This window comes from Pyxicephalus adspersus, chromosome 3, assembly GCF_032062135.1.
Source record: "Pyxicephalus adspersus chromosome 3, UCB_Pads_2.0, whole genome shotgun sequence".
NCBI lineage: Eukaryota > Metazoa > Chordata > Amphibia > Anura > Pyxicephalidae > Pyxicephalus > Pyxicephalus adspersus.
This window is the reverse complement of record NC_092860.1, coordinates 30,568,461-30,587,436: the sequence shown is the minus strand read 5'-3', so window position 1 is coordinate 30,587,436 and position 18,976 is coordinate 30,568,461. Positions and strand designations below refer to the sequence as shown.

Below are 18,976 nucleotides of genomic sequence, written 5' to 3'. Positions count from 1 at the left end.
ATTACAGTTTTGCTTTCATTCTCTTGTAATACAAAAGAGAAAAAACACATAGGTGCATTTTAGGGTTCTACTGAAATGCTATCAATATACACATGACTGGCGATTTATCTAACCATTGCATAAAAATGAACCCATTGCTCTCTTTTGAAATCTGGGAAACATAGGCTATTAGTATTAACATGGCTTCATGCCCTACACATGGAGATTATACCTAAATAATCAAATAGCCTTAAAGTTATCCTGTCATTCTGAAAACACTAGCTCCCTAGATGTCATGCCAACTTTCCTGCGTCAACCAAGTCGGAGACCAAGAACAAGTATGCAGATAAGGACATTCGGCTTTTCCTTATCAACATACTTGCTACAGGTCAATGGTTTTAAAAGTACTAAAAGCCGAGAGACAGTATAACAATCAGGCAACTAGAGTTTTTGAAAGGAAGTCCACAACGGGCGCCATTATATTTCTGTAATGGCAGGTTAATTTTGGAGGAGAGCTATTGTTGGAGACAAAAAGTCCAGACTGTATATCAGGGTTTCTCTACCTTTTGGGGAAACACAATTCACAGTACATTAGGGTGGTGGTCAGGAGGATGAATGCATCTTACTTTGTTGGCCAGTGGGAAAGCTGCCATTATTTCGGATAGCCAATACCAATAATTGGTATCTATAGGTATTAAACAGACCACAAAAAATTCACAAACTGCTCATTGCACAAGGAAGCCCAGGCATCCTCTGGAGGAACCCTGCTGAGAAACACTGGTCTATATAAATGGCAGCCAATTATCCATCATTACCCACATCATTGCCCACTGTACCCATACAAGCCAATGATCCCTGTTCATTAATAGCGCACACTACAATGGCTGATTGAACAAAATTGAGGATATTCAGGGACTAAAAATCTTCAAATAATGGTATGGTAATCATGAGACGACAACTAGATCTGCCACATCAGACCATTTCATTTAGAAAATATAAACTTTTACAACAAATTGTGTTTAATGAAGAGACTATGACTTAGGGACATTATATTGTGATCTCCTTGTGAGACAGTGACATGACTATGGACCCTGTTGGCATTATACAAATACACGATCATAAAAAATCTGCCTGGTCTGTATAATAGAATGAACTTGTCATTCTTGCTGTACAGTTGAATTTCAGGCCCATCCAAATGGCAATCTATAAACATAGAATACCAAGCTCAATCATTGAGTAGAGCCACTTATTTACGGTCTCTGATGACCACACACAACCCATTAGGGTTGAATAAGCTACAGGCCCGATGATAAAGGTGCAGCCCTATCCAAGTCTACTGGTAAGCCAAACATAATGCCACAATGACGGCACACTGAACACACTATTTGTAGTGCTGCTATATTCCATGATTAAATGCCTGCAGATTCACAAAGCAGAATAACTACCAATGCAGATGGTGCCAAGTCTGCTGTTCCATAGAAATGTGAAAATTCACACTTCAACTACAAGTATAGCAATCCTTTGGTAGAATACATTATGGCTTCTTAGAAGCCTACGCCACGTTAGAAAAACCTTCACATTCCCTCGATTTCTTAAAAATAAATATACTCATTGCATCCAAGGCTTCATTACCCAACACACAAGCAGGCATCATATGCCAACACATAGCACCTTCACGGACACGCAAAATATTTCTTTATAAAAAAGCAAATCAATCTCGATGCTTCGCTTCAAACCAAGGCCACAAAAATAATTTCTAGATCATGTTTAACCCCAATTTCTACCATCAACACATAACAGTGGCTACTCCAGGCTGTCCATCTTCCACCTAACGTTATTGCAAAAATATTAATACAAATATCAAATGATGGAATGCATTCTTGTCTATGGACGCAGTAATAATAGATCTGGATCAACACGAAAACCTTGAACATACAATAAAAGGATTACAACATGAAAAAGAAAAATTATGTATGTGGTGTTTTATATGCCAAGAAAACAGAACATGTATGGGGATATTATAAGGATAACCTCTACAATCTATACCAGACATGAAACACGTATTGGGGCGAATACTGACATGCTATACAATTGTACCAATGGAACATGTATAGGGGGAAAAAAACAAATAACACATACAATATATAACACTGGAAAGGAACACGTATGGGAAGAACGTATAATATGTACAAATGGAAGATGTATAAGGGATAACTTACTGACATCCTATACAATGAAATGGAACATGTTTGGTGATAATATACCAATATCCTATACAATATATACCAATGACATGGAACACGTATGGGGGTAATATACTGGCATCCCATACAATATATGACACTGGAAAGGAACATGTATGGGGATAGTGACATCCTATGCAACGTGTAGCAATAACATGGAACATGTATGGGGATAATACACACACACATATATATATATATATATATATATATATATATATATAATGCCCCACAACCAGTGTTGGGTATATTTCCTCTGCCAATGCCACATAACCATCATTCCATCATTTACAACATACAATAAAGATGCTGGCATTATATAGAATGGGCGAGTACACATAGCATCCCCTCCAATACACGGTGAATATGTAGGACCCTCAGAAACGCAGCCCCCATTTTGTTTCCTGGGTAGAATTGGGCGACTACTTCCATATGTGAATAAAGCGTGTGAATGGGTGGAGAACATGTAAGTAACATGGCTTATGGGCATCCTATGTGGAAAATGGTGATCTAATGGCAGGCGGTGGGCTGTATTGTTAGCACTGGGTGAATATGCTGCCATCTGACAGACGTGTGGTGAATGTATGCTGCCATGGTCCACACACACTGATTGTACATTCCTTTGTACTACACATTGGGCACCGCCAGTGCATTCCCTATGAATGGACACACATGAAGCAGGGAGGGGTGCAATATATATACATACAATACACACACACACACATATATCACACACACAATACACATATATCACACACACAATACACATATATCACACACACACACAATCCCTGTGGTACTGACCGAGCAGCAGCAGTTTGAGCTCCCTGCGGGCGTCCCTCTTGTCCCGGCGGAGCTGTCTCTCTATCTCGTCGTTGATCCTCCTGGCTTCCTTGGCCTCCTCGCTGAGGCAGCACGCCATGATGGACTCCAGAGTCATGTCTCCCGAGTGCTGCTCAGACCCCCACCCTGCGAGCCGCCGCTGCCTTGCTGCTTCCTTGCTGTAGGAGACAAGGGGGGCCTGTGCTGAGAGATAGGCAGAGGAGGCTGCAATATAACACGAGCTCCACACAGGGGCCAAGGCACTCCGGTGGCCCCGGCTGATGTGATGGCACCCCGGGGTGGGTAGTGCCCGTTACCCGTGTACACCTAACACCCGATCCGCTGTCACCCGCCCGCTCCGCCTCCTCTCACAAGCATGCACCAAACAACATGGTGACATCCATGGGACGAAATCAGCTCACTCCTTGGCAGCCTGCTGCGATCCCTTGTTATAACTAGGGCGATGTGTGCTGTGTGTGTTGGCTGCAGATCGGTAGAGCACCTCTAACAAGCAGATCGGCTTGTGCCCTTCCCCCTCATACACATTTTTTCCCTTTCGCCCCGATTTTCAGTACACGGTTTATAAATGTCTCTTGTCCTTGTGGAAGGTCTCCTTCACGGATCGGTCACGTCTTGTCGGTGGCACAGGACGCCGATCATTTCCTAGGCAGCCTTTTCCAATGGCTCTGCTCCCCGGGCGTGGTAAGGCAGAATATGGCGGACCTTCTCCAAGCAAGCAGGGATAGACAGTTATATAGGAGTGCCAATCCAAAGACAGAGACAAGCAGCGATCTCTGCCACCCTCACCCTGCTTCTCACCCCTTCCCTACAAATCACTGCAGGCTGCCTTCCATGACATCCACTGTGCAGGCTTCTTCACACAAATCCATGCATTTATGCCTTCTCTGCTCCCTGCATGTCATTCTATTACAACCAATTCACCATTGGATCATATGACGTTGAGAAACTAGGGAGGAGAGATCTGCAAGTCAAGGGGAGGAAAAAAATCAGGTCTGCTGCATTACAATCTCAGCCCAAAGCATTATTCCACTTATATTTCTAGCCATGGAATCCTATGTGATCCCCCTGCAGCACACAATTACAGATCTATACACCCCACAACATGCAGCCACTATATATTCACACAAATCATTCAACATTGGACTATGCATTACTTTTATTTCTTACAATCCACATTCATCCATTTCCACTTGTGGTATCAGAAGCAATTCTTGGGTGCCTGAAGTTGGCATAAATGTATTATTCTTAGGGCTCCATTAAAAAACAGAATCTGACAAATATTGTTTGGTAATTACTGCCATTAAAACACAGACATCTGAAGGATATCAAATAGGGAATGTTTGATAAACACAGCCCTTTAAAATTTTAAACTAATACAATTAGTTAAATCTCCAATTTCCCTGATAATAGTCATAATTAATTGATCCTCTGCTATAGGATTAAAGCCTGTTAGTTATTCTCACTGATTTATTATGTAATCTGACACTTATATAACATTTTATACAATTGTTTTATTTTGATTTCTTTTTTTTCTTGCTTCTTATAATAAAAGATACATTGGATTTATTTTCATTCTTTATATACCTTTAATTATAATAAATATAACATCTTTGTATTCATTTTCTGATTGGTTTTATTTTGTATAAGAAATATTTTTATTTGATAAAATAAAGAATGGCATGATATGAGATGTGGAGTTTGGATGTAAAGTTTAACAGGTGTGGATTTATATAGTAGCCTGGTTTATGTTGGAATTAAACACCTTGGATGGCTGACTGAAGCTTCTTAGGTAGTAGATCTGTGCTTTGTTTCCGGTATCATATATGTACATATGATACAATTTCACATGGAGCACACAGATCTAGCACCCGTACATCAGGCTTGTGGAGTCAGTGTTGGAAGCAAAACTCCAGCTCAATGCTTTGCTGAACAAAGTTTATAGTATGACCCAAATTGGGAACAAATCAAATCTAGCACCTTGTACATCTGTTACCTGACATTGTTTAGCAAATCATCCAGCCGGACCACTAAACGACCAACCGGAATAAGCACCGTTGTTTCTTAAAGGGGAAGACGCAGCAGGACGCCTCCCGCTTGTCCTTCCCTCTCCATAGAACAGAACAGCATTCGTCTCTTTTGTTGCTGGAAAAAATCACATAAATAAACAATTTTTGCAAAACTGCTCTGGGTAAAGACTTATATTGTGTCTCTCACTTCTCAGAGTAATTGGGGAAACTAGTTGACAGATAACTCGTTAAAAAAGCTGAAAAATCACTGATCATGGCATTACATGGAGGTACCAAAAACTTGGAGCTAAAGGTTTTACATACTGACTCCACAGCCCTAGTGAGAACATTTATAAATAGACCCAGACTTTCAGGTTTACTTGTTCACAATGTGACACTACATATAAACTGTGTTATCGAGGAGATTCCATCACAGAAAGTATGCCTTCAGGGCAGCTTTTATGTCTGTAAAGAGAGAGAACATTTCCTTGTAGAATCAATCTATATGTACTCACCTAATACTATTATAGTGGAAGTAAAGTCTGCCTAAAAAACTAAGAGACCAACTTGTAAGTTGTATTTATCAATATAAATTATATTATTAAATAGAGGTATAATAATAATAATATGTGTGTGTTTTATTACACAGTATTTATATAGCACCATCATATTACTTAGCACTTCAAAGTCCATAGTCATGTCACTAGCTGTCCCTCAAAGGGGCTCACAATCTAATGCCCCTACCATAGTCATATGTCATTATTACAATCTAAGGTCAATTTTGGGGAGTAGCTAATTAACCTAACTGCATGTTTTTTTTGGAATGTTTGAGGAAACCAGAGTACCTGGAGGAAACCCACACAAACACAGGGAGAACCTGCAAACTCCATGCAGATAGTATCCAGCTGAGATTCCAACCTGGGTCCCAATGCTGCAAGGGCCAGAGTGCTAACCACTGAGCCCCTTGCTTCTTCACAGCACATGCATTCCTACAAGATTTGTTCTAGTAATCATTTCTCAAACTACTCATACTTCCAGATCATGCCAGAAGGTTAGCACATCACCCTCAACTTTTTTTGATCAACTTTATTTTCACTTTTTCTAATTACAACTTTTTTTTGTAATTTTTATAGCACTTACCTAGCATGTGGGTGGGAGTTTTCAGTAAAACAAAAAAAAGCTAAAAAAAGATTGTGAAGTGGGCAGTGAGTCAAATCTTCACTTTCTTGAAAAGCTATGGATGCTATCCAACACTATTAATTGTGTGAAATAGCATTTCCCCCGCTGAGCTACATAGTTCCTCCCACTAGTTGTTATGTCAATGCTGAGTTCTGTATTGACATAGAGGCCTGTGTTTCATTTTTGTCACAAATTGCATTTTTTTTCAATCCACATCCATCTAATTTTGGCACCAAAAATAAATATGGCTGTTATGTAACCATGATAACAATGGGGCCATTCTGTATACTAACGGCCTTATTCAATAAAGGGTTCTTATTCCTAAATACAACTTCTTGACTGCAGTAACCAATATACTAGTACCAGAACGATTCTGATTGGTTGTTTGAGTTCTTAAAAAGAGGAACTCTTTTCTGAATAAGGTTTTGGTTCTATGTTCACAGGCTATAGTTTACTTCAGACAAGTTTTGCATCCCCATACGTTTTTGAAACTGCAAAACCATTTAAAGAAATTCAAATGAAGGTTGTAAAGTGTCAAAAAAAACTGAAGTGGAAAAGAACTCTCATCTATGGCCTACACTTTTTTTTTTTTTTTTACGCACTGTAAAGTTGCTTTGTGCAATAGTTTATTGGAAGACAATGAGAACTAAACTCACCTCAAACTCCTCACTCCACTGCAGGCACTGACATTGTCACCTATCTTCTTCTGAGCTCTTTGTGTATGTATTAATGTTCATTCTGCAATGAAGTTGGAGGATTTGCAGAGTTGCCTGCTTGCACTTTTACAGGAAGTTGCAGCATGTTACAGACTGCCTAATTTCCAGGCTAACTGGCACTCAGTATCATTCATCTCTCTTCTCCCTAACCTTTTGATAGGCATACCTAATGTGATTTTCTCTTGATGGTGTTTTCATTCAATATTATGTTCCTAATTACAATCAGTTGTCAGCACCATGAATTACAAAGATCACTCCTGTGTATTGAGTATGTGCTTGTGTACTTACTGCTTTTGTGACTCCTTTGCACATTAGAAACCATGATGGCAGCATAGTAAGCCAGCAAGGATTTTTTCAGCTCACAGCATTGCCTCTTACACACCGATCAGCAGGCAATCATTCCTGAAGGTATGGCTTTTGCATATAGCCCACCCCAAGAAACATCAAAACAGAAAGCTGAGACTAAATGACAGAAAGCACTACGGTTGGGGTCAGGACAACACAGATAGATGGGAATGGGCTGGATGATCTCTGTAGTCCATCAGAGGGGAAATGAAGTGGGCTTAAGGTACCTGCTGCAGCCTCTGATGTTTGTTGTGTGGAAATCACAGTGTGCACAAAACGACTATCGTAAAGTATGCAAAAAAAAAGGTATGGCTGGAGTTCAGCCTCAATGGTGGTCAGCCCCAGAGGCTGATTTGTGCCCACTCGCCAGACACCTAGGAAATATAACCTAGGAAACTTTATACGTTTATGTATTAAAGCCAAAGGACTTACTTTGTCAGAAGTAAGATTTTGACCATGACAGTGTGAATAATGACAGGGCCTTATGTTTGGGTCATCCATAAAGGGTGAAGAAGAGATGTCAATTTAGGAATTGTGAACATCAGGGAGTTCAGTCAGTGAATGTCTTGCTGACTATGAACTTGTTGACTTGCGGTTGTAATAGAATGTCATTAGGTGCCTGTATGATGTTCCTGACTAATTTATACTGGCAAATGGATCACACTATGATCAACACTGTGATGTGCCAGAAAGTCACAGGACTTTGCTAGAATACTCTAAAAGATAAAGGGCGTGATCAGATTTGCCTGGAGCGTACCTTAACTCAGAATTTTCACTTTACATAAAAGAGTAGACAACTCTTTTATGTAGGGTAAAAATGCTGTATTTTTTTTTTTTTTTAGGTGCAACACCCTTTTAAAAAAAAAAGGTGCATTACCGCTCCCTAATTCTCAATCGCCTAGGTGATTGAGAATGAATGGGGGCGCAAAGCCTCCCGGGATACCTACCCCAGGCATTCTGGGAGGCTCTTGGGTGCTCTTTCTGCACATGCCTGAGCATCTCGGGCATGTGCAGAAGGAGCCTTTTCGTGGGGAAATTGTTTTTTTCGTCCTACGTCATACGATCTCGTAGGGTTGGGTGACGTAGGATGAAGAACCTGGTAGAAGAGAAGAAGATGGAGGCATCTGGAGCGCCGGTTCCGGGACAGATGCAGGACCAGATGCAAGACACCCCCAGAGGGATCGGACTGCCCTGCGGGATTGAAGGTAAGTGTATTTTTTGGCAGTTTTTACTTTAGTTCCTTTTTAATTGTAAAAAAGTGGATTTGCATAACACTTTGAATTGACATTTATCAACAGTGATCACTAAACATCTGTTCTGAGACCAAAAAATTGGTTGTTTACAATTGGTCTGCTGTTAAATTAACTTTGGATTCCCAAGCAATCCAATCATTGGGTGGTGTAGCATACTTTGCTTTAAGAAGAGATCAAATGTCCATGTGGAAACTGGTCCTCTTTTTAGTGTAAGACTTGATGCTAAAAGTACTGAATAATCTGTCAATCTTTCCTCAAACACTGAAGTGAGGTTCCTTTAAGGCTGCGTACACAAGTGCAATAATTGTTGTTGGAAAGTATCTTTCAAAATTCTTTCCAATGACAAACAACTGAACGATGCATGAACAAGGCTGTACATACAGCACTATTCTGCTCTATGGAGAGGGGAGGAGGGAGAACGACAGAGTGGCACCCCATTGCGCTCTTTCGCCTTTACTTTCATAAAGATTGTTCCTCGTCTGTGGATCTGCCAGGATGGTCGGACAGACCTAGGACGATGAGCGTTGTACACATGCCAGATTCTCCTCTGATATCAGCCCTGAGGCGATTATCAGACGAGAATCACCTGACGTGTGTACGTAGCCTTTGGTGTTTGACCTATTCTTAGTGCCCAGTTTTGAGTGCTACACTAAGCAAGCAGAAGGGTAGTGCACAGCTGGAAAAGGCCAGGCCTTTGATCTTGTAGGCTAGTTGTAGGCCCAGAAAAACACTGCAACCTAGAATAAATTGCCTTCGATATGTCCCATTGTAGAGAGGCTGGGTGTAACAGGCAGGAGTGCAGTCCAGAACAGGAAAAGTGCTCACATGGCAGCCTAGAACCATACTAGAACAGGCCCCACCTGTTCCTGCAGTTAAATGAAGGGCCCAGAAGTAGGCTGGATGAGGGGTCTTGGAGTATGGGCAGATGCCCATAAAGTAATGGCTGTGTGTGAGTATATCGTTCAGAATACTGATGGAGCCTATAAATTTGCATGTACAATAAAAGAAATCCACCTCCTTTAACTAGGCAAACACTAGTCTTCAGGGACAGCCTGTAATTTTAAAGACATTGTGAAAACTGTAGAACCATTATAAAAAATTTCCAGATCTAGGGCTGTGGAATGACATAATACCCCACTAAACTGCAAACCGTGCAATAACGCTGAACCTAGTGTAGCTGCTGCAGTGCTTTATCTGTCACAGGATAGGCATGGCCACTGTATATTGAAATAATGAATTTTGTGTTTCAGGCGGACCTTGTGAATCATTGGCTGCTGGGGTTTATGTATAGTACCTTGTGATTTGTTATGACACATTCTGTAGCTGTTTGATAGGGGAATCTTTAAGAGCTAAAGCTACGTACACACTTCCAATTATTATCGTCGGAAAACGAACGACGAACGTCCCTGCACGATATATATGAACGATCGTATAGCACCGATCCTGCACATAGAGGTAACGACACGATCGTTCGTAGATATTGTACACACTGGAACACGGACCCGACGCTGGATGAGCACAGCGGGACCAGGTAAGTGAGATTTTAATATAGTGAGAAAAGTACGGGGTTAACGATAATTGCAAACTTTTTTTTGCACGGAAAAGTACGGGCTTAACGGTTGGGAGGTTAAGGCAGCTTATTCGTTGACGTTGTCAGAGCTGAGCAGTTCCACATTCATTTAGCCTAAATGAGATTGTCTGTTATCCTGAATATCCCTGTAGAAATCTCAAGTTTACAGAAAAGCCAGGTGGGCATGCATGGGAACTACCAGGGAAGGGGGATTTGGAAAGGTGGGGTGCTCCTTTGCCAGCAGGTAAAAGTAATTATATAGGTTCACAGCTGGTAACTTCCATACTTTTTCCATGAACAGTATTGCTGGGTATCACGTTTTAAACAAGCTCACAACTTTAAAACTTTAGGGTAACAAAAGTGCCGAAGAGCATGACATTTTGTGGTGTCTGCAAGTTCCTGTGTTACAAGCAACTGAGCTTCCTTTTATAAAATTTTTACGTGCCTTGGCCCTTTGGATAGTTTATTGAAACATTTTGTGTGACTTTTGTTCTGTGTTACTGCCTTGCCTCATTCTGGATTGCTTGTCCATCTGCTAATCCTAGTCTGTCCCTGCTGAGCTAAAACCACCCTGCTCAGCTTTAGTAATCTGGTGCATAAGGGGACATCTGACATTGGAGTGTAAAATAATTGTGCCAAAAAGGTAAATAGTTGTGCAACAGCACAGGGATATCATAGCACCATTACCAAGGAATTAAAGTTATTTCCCCAAAATTATCAATTTCATTTATTGCTGCTCTGAAACTTTGTACCAGGTGTTCAGTAATAATTCCATTAATATTAATAATTAATCCTAAAAACTAGGATTAGCAGATAATTCCATTATTACTGAACACATTAGACTGGTGTTAGCACTGCAGGTCGTGCCGGCGCCGCTGCTCCTAATCGCAGGCATGGGCGCCGGGTTCTATCTCTCAGGTAACACTACCTATGTTCCATATCAGTGTTTCCTCCATGCTGAGACTTGCTCTGTTTGTGAGCTTGGCGTGGGTGTGTCTCTGAGGTAACACACACACGCCCTCTGTTTTCCACAGCCTATGGCTGATGTCCTGCAGGGATTTAAAGGCACCTCCTATTACAGGAAGTTGCCTGAGCAATCTCTGGCTTTCCAGCATTACCCTGTGTTTAGTGATTTATCTGACTGCTTTCCTGTGTACTGGACCTTGCTACGTTTTTGGACCTTGCTTGTTTGCTGCCTGACCCTGACCTCGGACTACGCTTTTGGACCTTGCTTGTTTGCTGCCTGACCCTGATCTCGGACTACGTTTTTGGACTCTGCTTGTCTGCACCCTGGTCTTGACTCCTGTGGTCAGCTGCCACTGGCCTGGGGATTGTTCTGGAGTGGCACCTGGTAGCTACCCCGCAGCCCAAGCCTATCCTCACCATCAGAGGCTCTAGTGAAGACCGGGTGGCTGCTTAGTTACGCCCCTCTAGAGTTTACCTGGCCAGCGGCACAGTGGGTCCACACCTTCGTTCATAACAACTGGTTAGGCAACCAGAGTATGACAGACCCAAATTTTGCACCTCTTACACCTTCAAACATAACACAACAATAGCAACATCTACATTTTAAACATAATAGCATCCTTTAATGACCTTTCATCTGCAATTATATATTTAAAAAAATAATATAAATAATAACCAGCCCATGAGATATGATGGTTTAAATAAAACATGCAGTCAAAAAAGGAAAATCTATTATCAAGCAGATATAATGTCCACTAAATGTCTGAAATATTTATGTTTGTGTTCCGCCAATTCTTGGTATCAAAGTCCACCATGATTGGTAGTTGCATTCGCCTGAAAAGTGCTAGACTATTTTTATATCATGTAATTATTTTAGTGTGTGTTACAAACCCAACCCCTTACCTTGAACACTAGGGTGCTGGTTGAGGCTCAACTAATGAGAAGGTTTCATTTATACCTCCTATTCAAAATCCCTTGGAACTGGTGACAGTTTGTACCATGACTTATAATATTATGGTTGCCTGGAATAGAGTTGGATGCAAATAGTTAGGCTGAATTATCATTTACATCTGCTCTTTGGCCATCTCTCTCATTTCAGAACAACAATGAGAATTTTAGTTAGTATACCACAAACCCATAGCAACCTAAGAAAACAAAAGTAGTGTCCTTTACCTTTAAATGGACTTCTGATTTTGGTTAGATCCGGTTATGATCTATTTTCCAGTGGTGCAACAGGGAACAATTTTAAATTAAAAAGCAAAATGATTGGGCAGGTTAAAAAAAAACAATAAAAAACTTTCATACTCGCAACTGGAGACCCCGTTTTCTGAAGAGGAGGTCTCTCCCGCTTTATGTGCTACACCGACAGGGAAAAGCCCTGGCCCTGATGGCTTTACTCCGCGGTTTTATAAACTTCATGCCCTTAATCTTGTTCCCTTCATGACTAGGGTGTTTTCTTCCATATCCGTCGACATGCCGTTTCCTTCACAGAGTTTGGAAGCTCATATTATGGTCCTTCCTAAGCCTGGCAAAGACCATTTGGTTTGCTCTAACTATAGACCCATATCATTGATTAATGTTGATCCAAAAATCCTTTCTAAATTGATTGCCAATAGGTTATCCCCTTATATGCCCTCATTGATTCATCTGGATCAAACTGGGTTTATCTATGGAAGGGAAGCCAGGGACAATACTATTAAGACTATACTGCTGACCCAACTTGCTAAGTCTACAGGTACTCCTATGTGCCTGCTGTCCATTGACGCTGAAAAGGCCTTCGATAGGGTTTGTTGGGAGTTTATGTACTCAGCGTTACGCCAGGTAGGCCTGGGCCCCAATATGGTCTCTAGAATTGCCGCATTGTATTCCTCACCCAGGGCCCGGGTGTGGGTTAACGGCAACCTCTCTGACTCTTTTCAAATCAAGAAGAGAGAGGGTGTCCTCTCTCCCCATTGCTTTACGCCCTAGTTATGGAACATTTGGCTGTAGCCTTGCGTAACAATCCTGATGTTAAAGGGATCAAGCTAGGCGATACCCATTATAAACTATCCTTATATGCAGATGATCTTTTACTATATATAACATCCCCTCATGTTACGATACCTTCAGTACTGAAGGAATTTGACAAATTCGGATCACTTAGCAATTTCAAGGTAAACTACTCCAAATCCGAACTTCTAAATGTTACCTTAAAACCGACTCAAATGTCCACTATACACAATAATATGTCCTTTCCGATCTGTCCTACTGCCATTAAGTATTTGGGTATAATGATACCATCGGACCCTTCTACTTTGTTCTCATTTAATTATTCCACTGTATATGGTAAAATTCAATCCGACCTTCAGAAATATGACTCCCTGCCTCTTTCCTGGTTCGCTCGCATAAACACTCTAAAAATGGACATTGTCCCCAGATTGTTATATGTATTCCAAACGGTTCCCATATTTTTACCAACTGCATATCTGCGTAAAATACATAGGTTGTTCCTTAAATTCCTATGGAATAAGAACCACCCCAGACTGGCATTCGGTGTACTGGTTAAACCTAAATGTAGAGGAGGTGTGGGGGCCCCTGATATTGTTTCCTACTATAGAGCATCAGTCTTAATCCACCTGACAGACTGGTTTCATAGTCGGGAGCTGAAAGAATGGGTGCTGCTGGAAGAATTTATGTCCCCAGTGAGTCTCCGGTCTCTGCCTTGGGTGGACCAGTCGTTATTACGGCTGTCTTCCTCCATACCTCCACTTTCAATGGACTTATTACGTATATGGGATATTCTCCTTAGATCGGGCAAATTGTCTACGAGACCAGGGCCCATGACACCATTGTTCGATAACCCAGCATTTCCACCGGCATTGGGAGCTACCAAATTTTTTTTCCTGGTCTGCCTCTGAACACCGCCACCTAAAGGATATAGTTCATAATGAGCGGGTTCCCCCTTTATCCTCCCTAGATATTCCATACAGAAGTAAGCTACTATCCTGGCTTTCATACAAGCAATTAATGTCTTTTGTGGCTTCTTTTACTGATCCATCCTTACTACACAGAAATTTGATGGAATTTGAGCAATTAGTTAGCTCACCTTCTCGCCCTCCCCATATTGTCTCAAGGCTATATGAGCTACTCACACAAAATTCTGAGGCTATAGCCCCTACATACACCAGATATTGGGAGAGGGATTTGGCCGGTCTCATAACTGGAGACGACTGGGAAACTTCATTTACCCTCACACACAAGATGGCACTGACTTGTAGGGCCCAGGAGGTCAACTATAAAATCTTGTCTAGGTGGTATTGTTGTCCAGTGGATATGCATAGAATTACTCCTACAAACTCGGATCGCTGTTGGCGATGTTTGTCGCATAGGGGGACAATGCTTCATATTTGGTGGGAATGCTCAAAGATATATCGTTTCTGGGACCTGATTATTCAGATATTTAATGAATGCTCCGTTCTACAGTGCCCACCACCCCTAATGTGGCTCTTTTATCCATGATACCGGGCTCGCTTAAAAGTATTAAAAGAGGTGCCCTACGGCCTTTTTTTATGCCGCGGCTAGGGTCCTTATCCCGAGATTATGGAGGCAGTCTGCTGCTCCTTCTATAACTAACTGGGTATCCCAACTAGAAAAAATCTGTTATATGGAAATGCTACTGGCAGAAGATGAGGATAGGATGGAACAATTTAAAATAGTTTGGTCTATGTGGGATTGGTTTAAAGAATCTCCCTGATTCCAAACATATTTATCTTAATGCTCCTGTATATTTGTTCGAGCGCTATCTCTGTATTTTTGTATTAAGGGCTTTCTCATATTTTCTCCAACCTTGGGTGGTGCAAATCCTCTTTCCCCCTTCCCTTCCCAACCCTCTTCCTTGGGCTGCAAGGTTCTTTTTATTATTGTTTATTGTTTTTTTTGTTAAAATATGTTTACACAAGTGTATAGCGATATATGCGGCTTAAGGTTGTCAGAGTATTACTTATGTTATATACCTCTATGAGTGTTTTTATTAACTTCTGTATAATTGTGTTGCTCTGTTTTATTCTGGTTCATGAAGGTTTTGACAGATTATTGCTACGTATCAGAGTATATGCTCTATTTAAGATGTGTAATTTATGCTCATACGAAGCCAAGGCCGTTATGGGTTAATAAGATTCCTGTGTTTTATGTTTTAATGTTTTTTATGTATGTTTGTTATTTTTCTTTGAAAACTTAATAAAACTGATTGACACAAAAAACTTTCATACTTACTGTTATTTATCATGGGGTTGGCACTATAATTTCCTATTAGCCTATACTTTAGAACTCATGTAAAGAGTACTGTTGTGTTTGAGACAAACTTTCAATAAAAACTTTGTAAAGTGGTCTGATGCATATATGACTGACCATTTTGTTGAGGATTTTAAAGTAAAAAGCTAGTAATACCTTCATTTGTGGTCCATTGTCAGCCAGTATCCCAACCCTTTGGGTAGGTATCTCTAGCACTGGCTATGTCCCATCCTGATAATGTGGCCCTGGGGCCTGCAATGATTTAAGTTCAGATATTACAATATTGTCAATAGGGTGAATGACAATACCAGCCAGGGACTGGCATGTAAATCCCCTTTCAGCAGAGGTTTTCACAAAGGAGGAGGTTAGCAGATATTGATGCAGGCTTGAATTCAAGCCAAAGCTCTGACATTCAAAGGTGGCAGAATTACAGCAGGAGCTGTACTGTGTGGTGTGGGTAAACTATGCATTTGTAGGTAAACTGCATGGATATTAGCATTCCTTGCAACCTCAGAAGAGGAAAGTTTATGTCCAAATCCATTTCAAAACACAAATCTTGTATTTTGCTTTAACATGTATATGTTAAATCATATCAGAATAATAGACAATCCGCAATACTAAAATAAAAATGAAGTAAACAATTTTCATTCATGAAAAGTTAAAACATCTGGGCAAAAGGTATGCATGCATGTATATTTGGAAAACTTTCTTTCCTGTGCATGTATTAGAAATCCACCATCTTGCAAAAATCTCCTTTGTTAAAACAAACCTGTCACTGCGGTCAAAGCAAAATGTCATCCATTCTAAATGAGGAGTCACATTTACTTTTTCTATGGCCCACCACCACAATGCTGGTCTGGGGTCAATGTAAGTATTCATTTGATCAGATGGGTTGAATATCTGTTTCCTTATGGGTATACAGTGTTTCCTCATGCACATTTGTATGCACTGTAGTGAACCAAAGAAACCTATGTGTGTGGCAGGGGTAGAAGGTATTTACAGGACCCTGAAATGCCCATCATTGCAACCGCCAGGTAGCAATTGTGGCAGCATTTCATTAAATAGGATCATAGATTGGGAAGAATGGTGTCTGTTCTTTTTTGTTTTGGAGCTGTACTGAAAAGGTCACTTTTTATGGAGGAAATGCCTACATCACAGAGAACTGATGTAGTTTTTTCCCTACGGGACATAATCTTCAGCAAGCATTTTTGGTTTGTCAGCAAATGGTTCTAAAAGAATTGGATTACCATTGGGTACTTTGGCCAGGAGCAATCAGATGACAACTTTAATATTCATAATAGGTAAAATAATTTTGATTGTTATATGAAAAATAGGAATTTTGTGTTTCTAGTTTTAAAAATAAATTGAAGCAATTTGTTTCTTGTGCTACAGTTAGCATGTAAATTAGTCCTGTCCCGTGGAAGAAAGAGACCCTGATATAGCATTCACTGAAAGCTGATCCCATGACATAAATTAGTGTGGGATTTTTAGGTAAAATAGCTTTCAATCAAACTGGAATGTTTCTCCAACAGTTTCAGTTCAGTATGAACAGGAATAAAGACCTGTGACTTAAGGGCAAGTTGTTCACCGAGAGACATTGGTGTACTCTCTCTGTACATAAATTACTTAGCACCAAAGTGCCTTTTCTCTCATATTCTCCATTCGCCCTGATGTATGTCTCTTGGAGGAACACTGCAATTGGTGCAAAACTCCCTCAAAGTTCTGAATAATTTAGAGCATCACTAAAGTTCAAAAAGCCCTAAAGCTTCCCTTTTCCCCCACTTGTCATTTGCAACCCCTATTTATTATACAGCACTGCGTAATATGTTGGCGCTATATAAATCCAGTTTATTATTATTATTAATAATAATAATAATAATAATAATAATTAATTGCATATCCCCTTTGTCTATACTGTAGAAAATATACATTGTATGCGGTTTTCAAAATGTCTTCCTTTGTAACCACACCATTGTGCTGTAAAGAGCTGAGACTAAAAGTTTATCCAGGATACACAATGCAAAGAATCATGGGAAATGTAGTATTTTATAGGCAGGAAGCTGATATTGTGGCTGTTCTGTTGCCCTCTGGAGTTCAGCCAGTAAAAGTGAAAACCACCAGCCGAAGATGTAAATATTTATATATATATACGGTATATATATAACCCTTTATTATATATTACTTTGCTTTTAATTAATTTTTTGAATTAGAAGACTGAGATTTTAATTTTCCTTTAAAGGTCCTTTATTGACAGATTTTGGGCTTGTGTCAATGGCACAGGTTTGAGATGATTAGGAGATCATTCAGCATTTATTGGCAGGTGCTTCTAACCTGCACCTGACCTGCCTCAGAAAGGCTTTGCATTCCTATTGTTTTTTCTGGGAATGCAAAACACACTGGACACAAAGAATGCAACATGGTAATGCAGTTATTTCAAGCTGTCCTCTCCACATTGCTTGGAACCAACTATAAAGTTCCAAATAGCCCTGTGGCTCTTTCTTGATTGGAGCAAAACATCATCCAACCAGAACAATGGAGCTGTTGTCAGGGTCTCTTGACAAAAAAAAAAACTGTACCCCTTAACCCCCTTACTCCTGGGCCATTTTCCAATCTTGTGCAGACTGAAATTTTTTTTTTTACATATAAAAGCATTTAAACTTCAAAATATTTGATATTTTCTGAGGACAAGGGCCCTTTTTTGTATATAATATGTAACAATACATCTGCACAACTGTTTATTGAATTTTATATTTTATTTTCTATATTTTCAGTACAATACACTTACATTTTAGTGCACACGATATGATCCCCAATGTGCTAAACCATGAGCAGTATATACACAAGTAGGGATTAGGAGGTTGCAGGGAAGGGGCAGGAGGCACAGCAAAGTACATTCCCCCTTCTAAACTTGTCCAATGGTGCTGACATAATTAGGAAGAGGTGGGGAAATATCTATAACCTCTGAGGACTTCCTGCATTTAGATCTTAACCAGAGTTCATAGAGGTTACTAAATTCTCCAGCAGCACATGCACAGTATATTTTTATGTGATGTAAAAATCAAAGGAAAGGTGTACTGTATTTACAAGCCAGCATGCATGCAGATTCTTATCCATATATGTGCAGCAGAGATTGAATTAACAAAGTAAAATATAGTTCTCTTTTTTTTTTTTTTTAAATAATCTGTGTTGTGAAAACCTACACAGCTTTTAAATGCATATCCTATTGCCCAAACCATGATGTAAACATTTCCTATAGGCTGAATCGTGTCTGTTTTGCTTTTAGGCTGTTTGCTAACATTTTGCTTGACCCTGACTTCTCTCATCGTGTAAGTGAACACTTAACAACTAACTTACTTTGCCAACTCATTGAAGCACCAGGTTTCCAAAGACATTGAGGCTGATTCATCAAGCAAAATCGGAAGCTCGCTTGCGCATTCGTATTCGCGATCCGAAATCGTACGCCGTCGCGCAATTCAGCAACTGAAAGAGCTCGCGGCCGGAGCCGCGCAATTCAGCAACTGAAAGAGCTCGCGGCCGGAGCCGCGCATCTCCGGCAGCTTTACACTGGCGAGCTTGCATTAAAAGTCACTGTTCCCCTAAAAAATCA

At 40.4% G+C, this 18,976-nt stretch overlaps 1 protein-coding gene across 1 annotated transcript in view; it reads right to left on the bottom strand.

The window, feature by feature from the left end:
• The window catches only part of LOC140325970 (guanine nucleotide-binding protein G(q) subunit alpha), a 49,395-nt gene extending 45,415 nt beyond the window's left edge, over positions 1 to 3,980 (bottom strand). Inside the window, exon 1 of the mRNA XM_072404114.1 lies at positions 3,027 to 3,980. Within this exon, the coding sequence (XP_072260215.1) occupies positions 3,027 to 3,162 (136 nt within the window). The 5' untranslated portion in view covers positions 3,163 to 3,980. The remainder of the gene's footprint in view (positions 1 to 3,026) is intronic.
• Between the last annotated feature and the right edge of the window lie 14,996 nt (positions 3,981 to 18,976).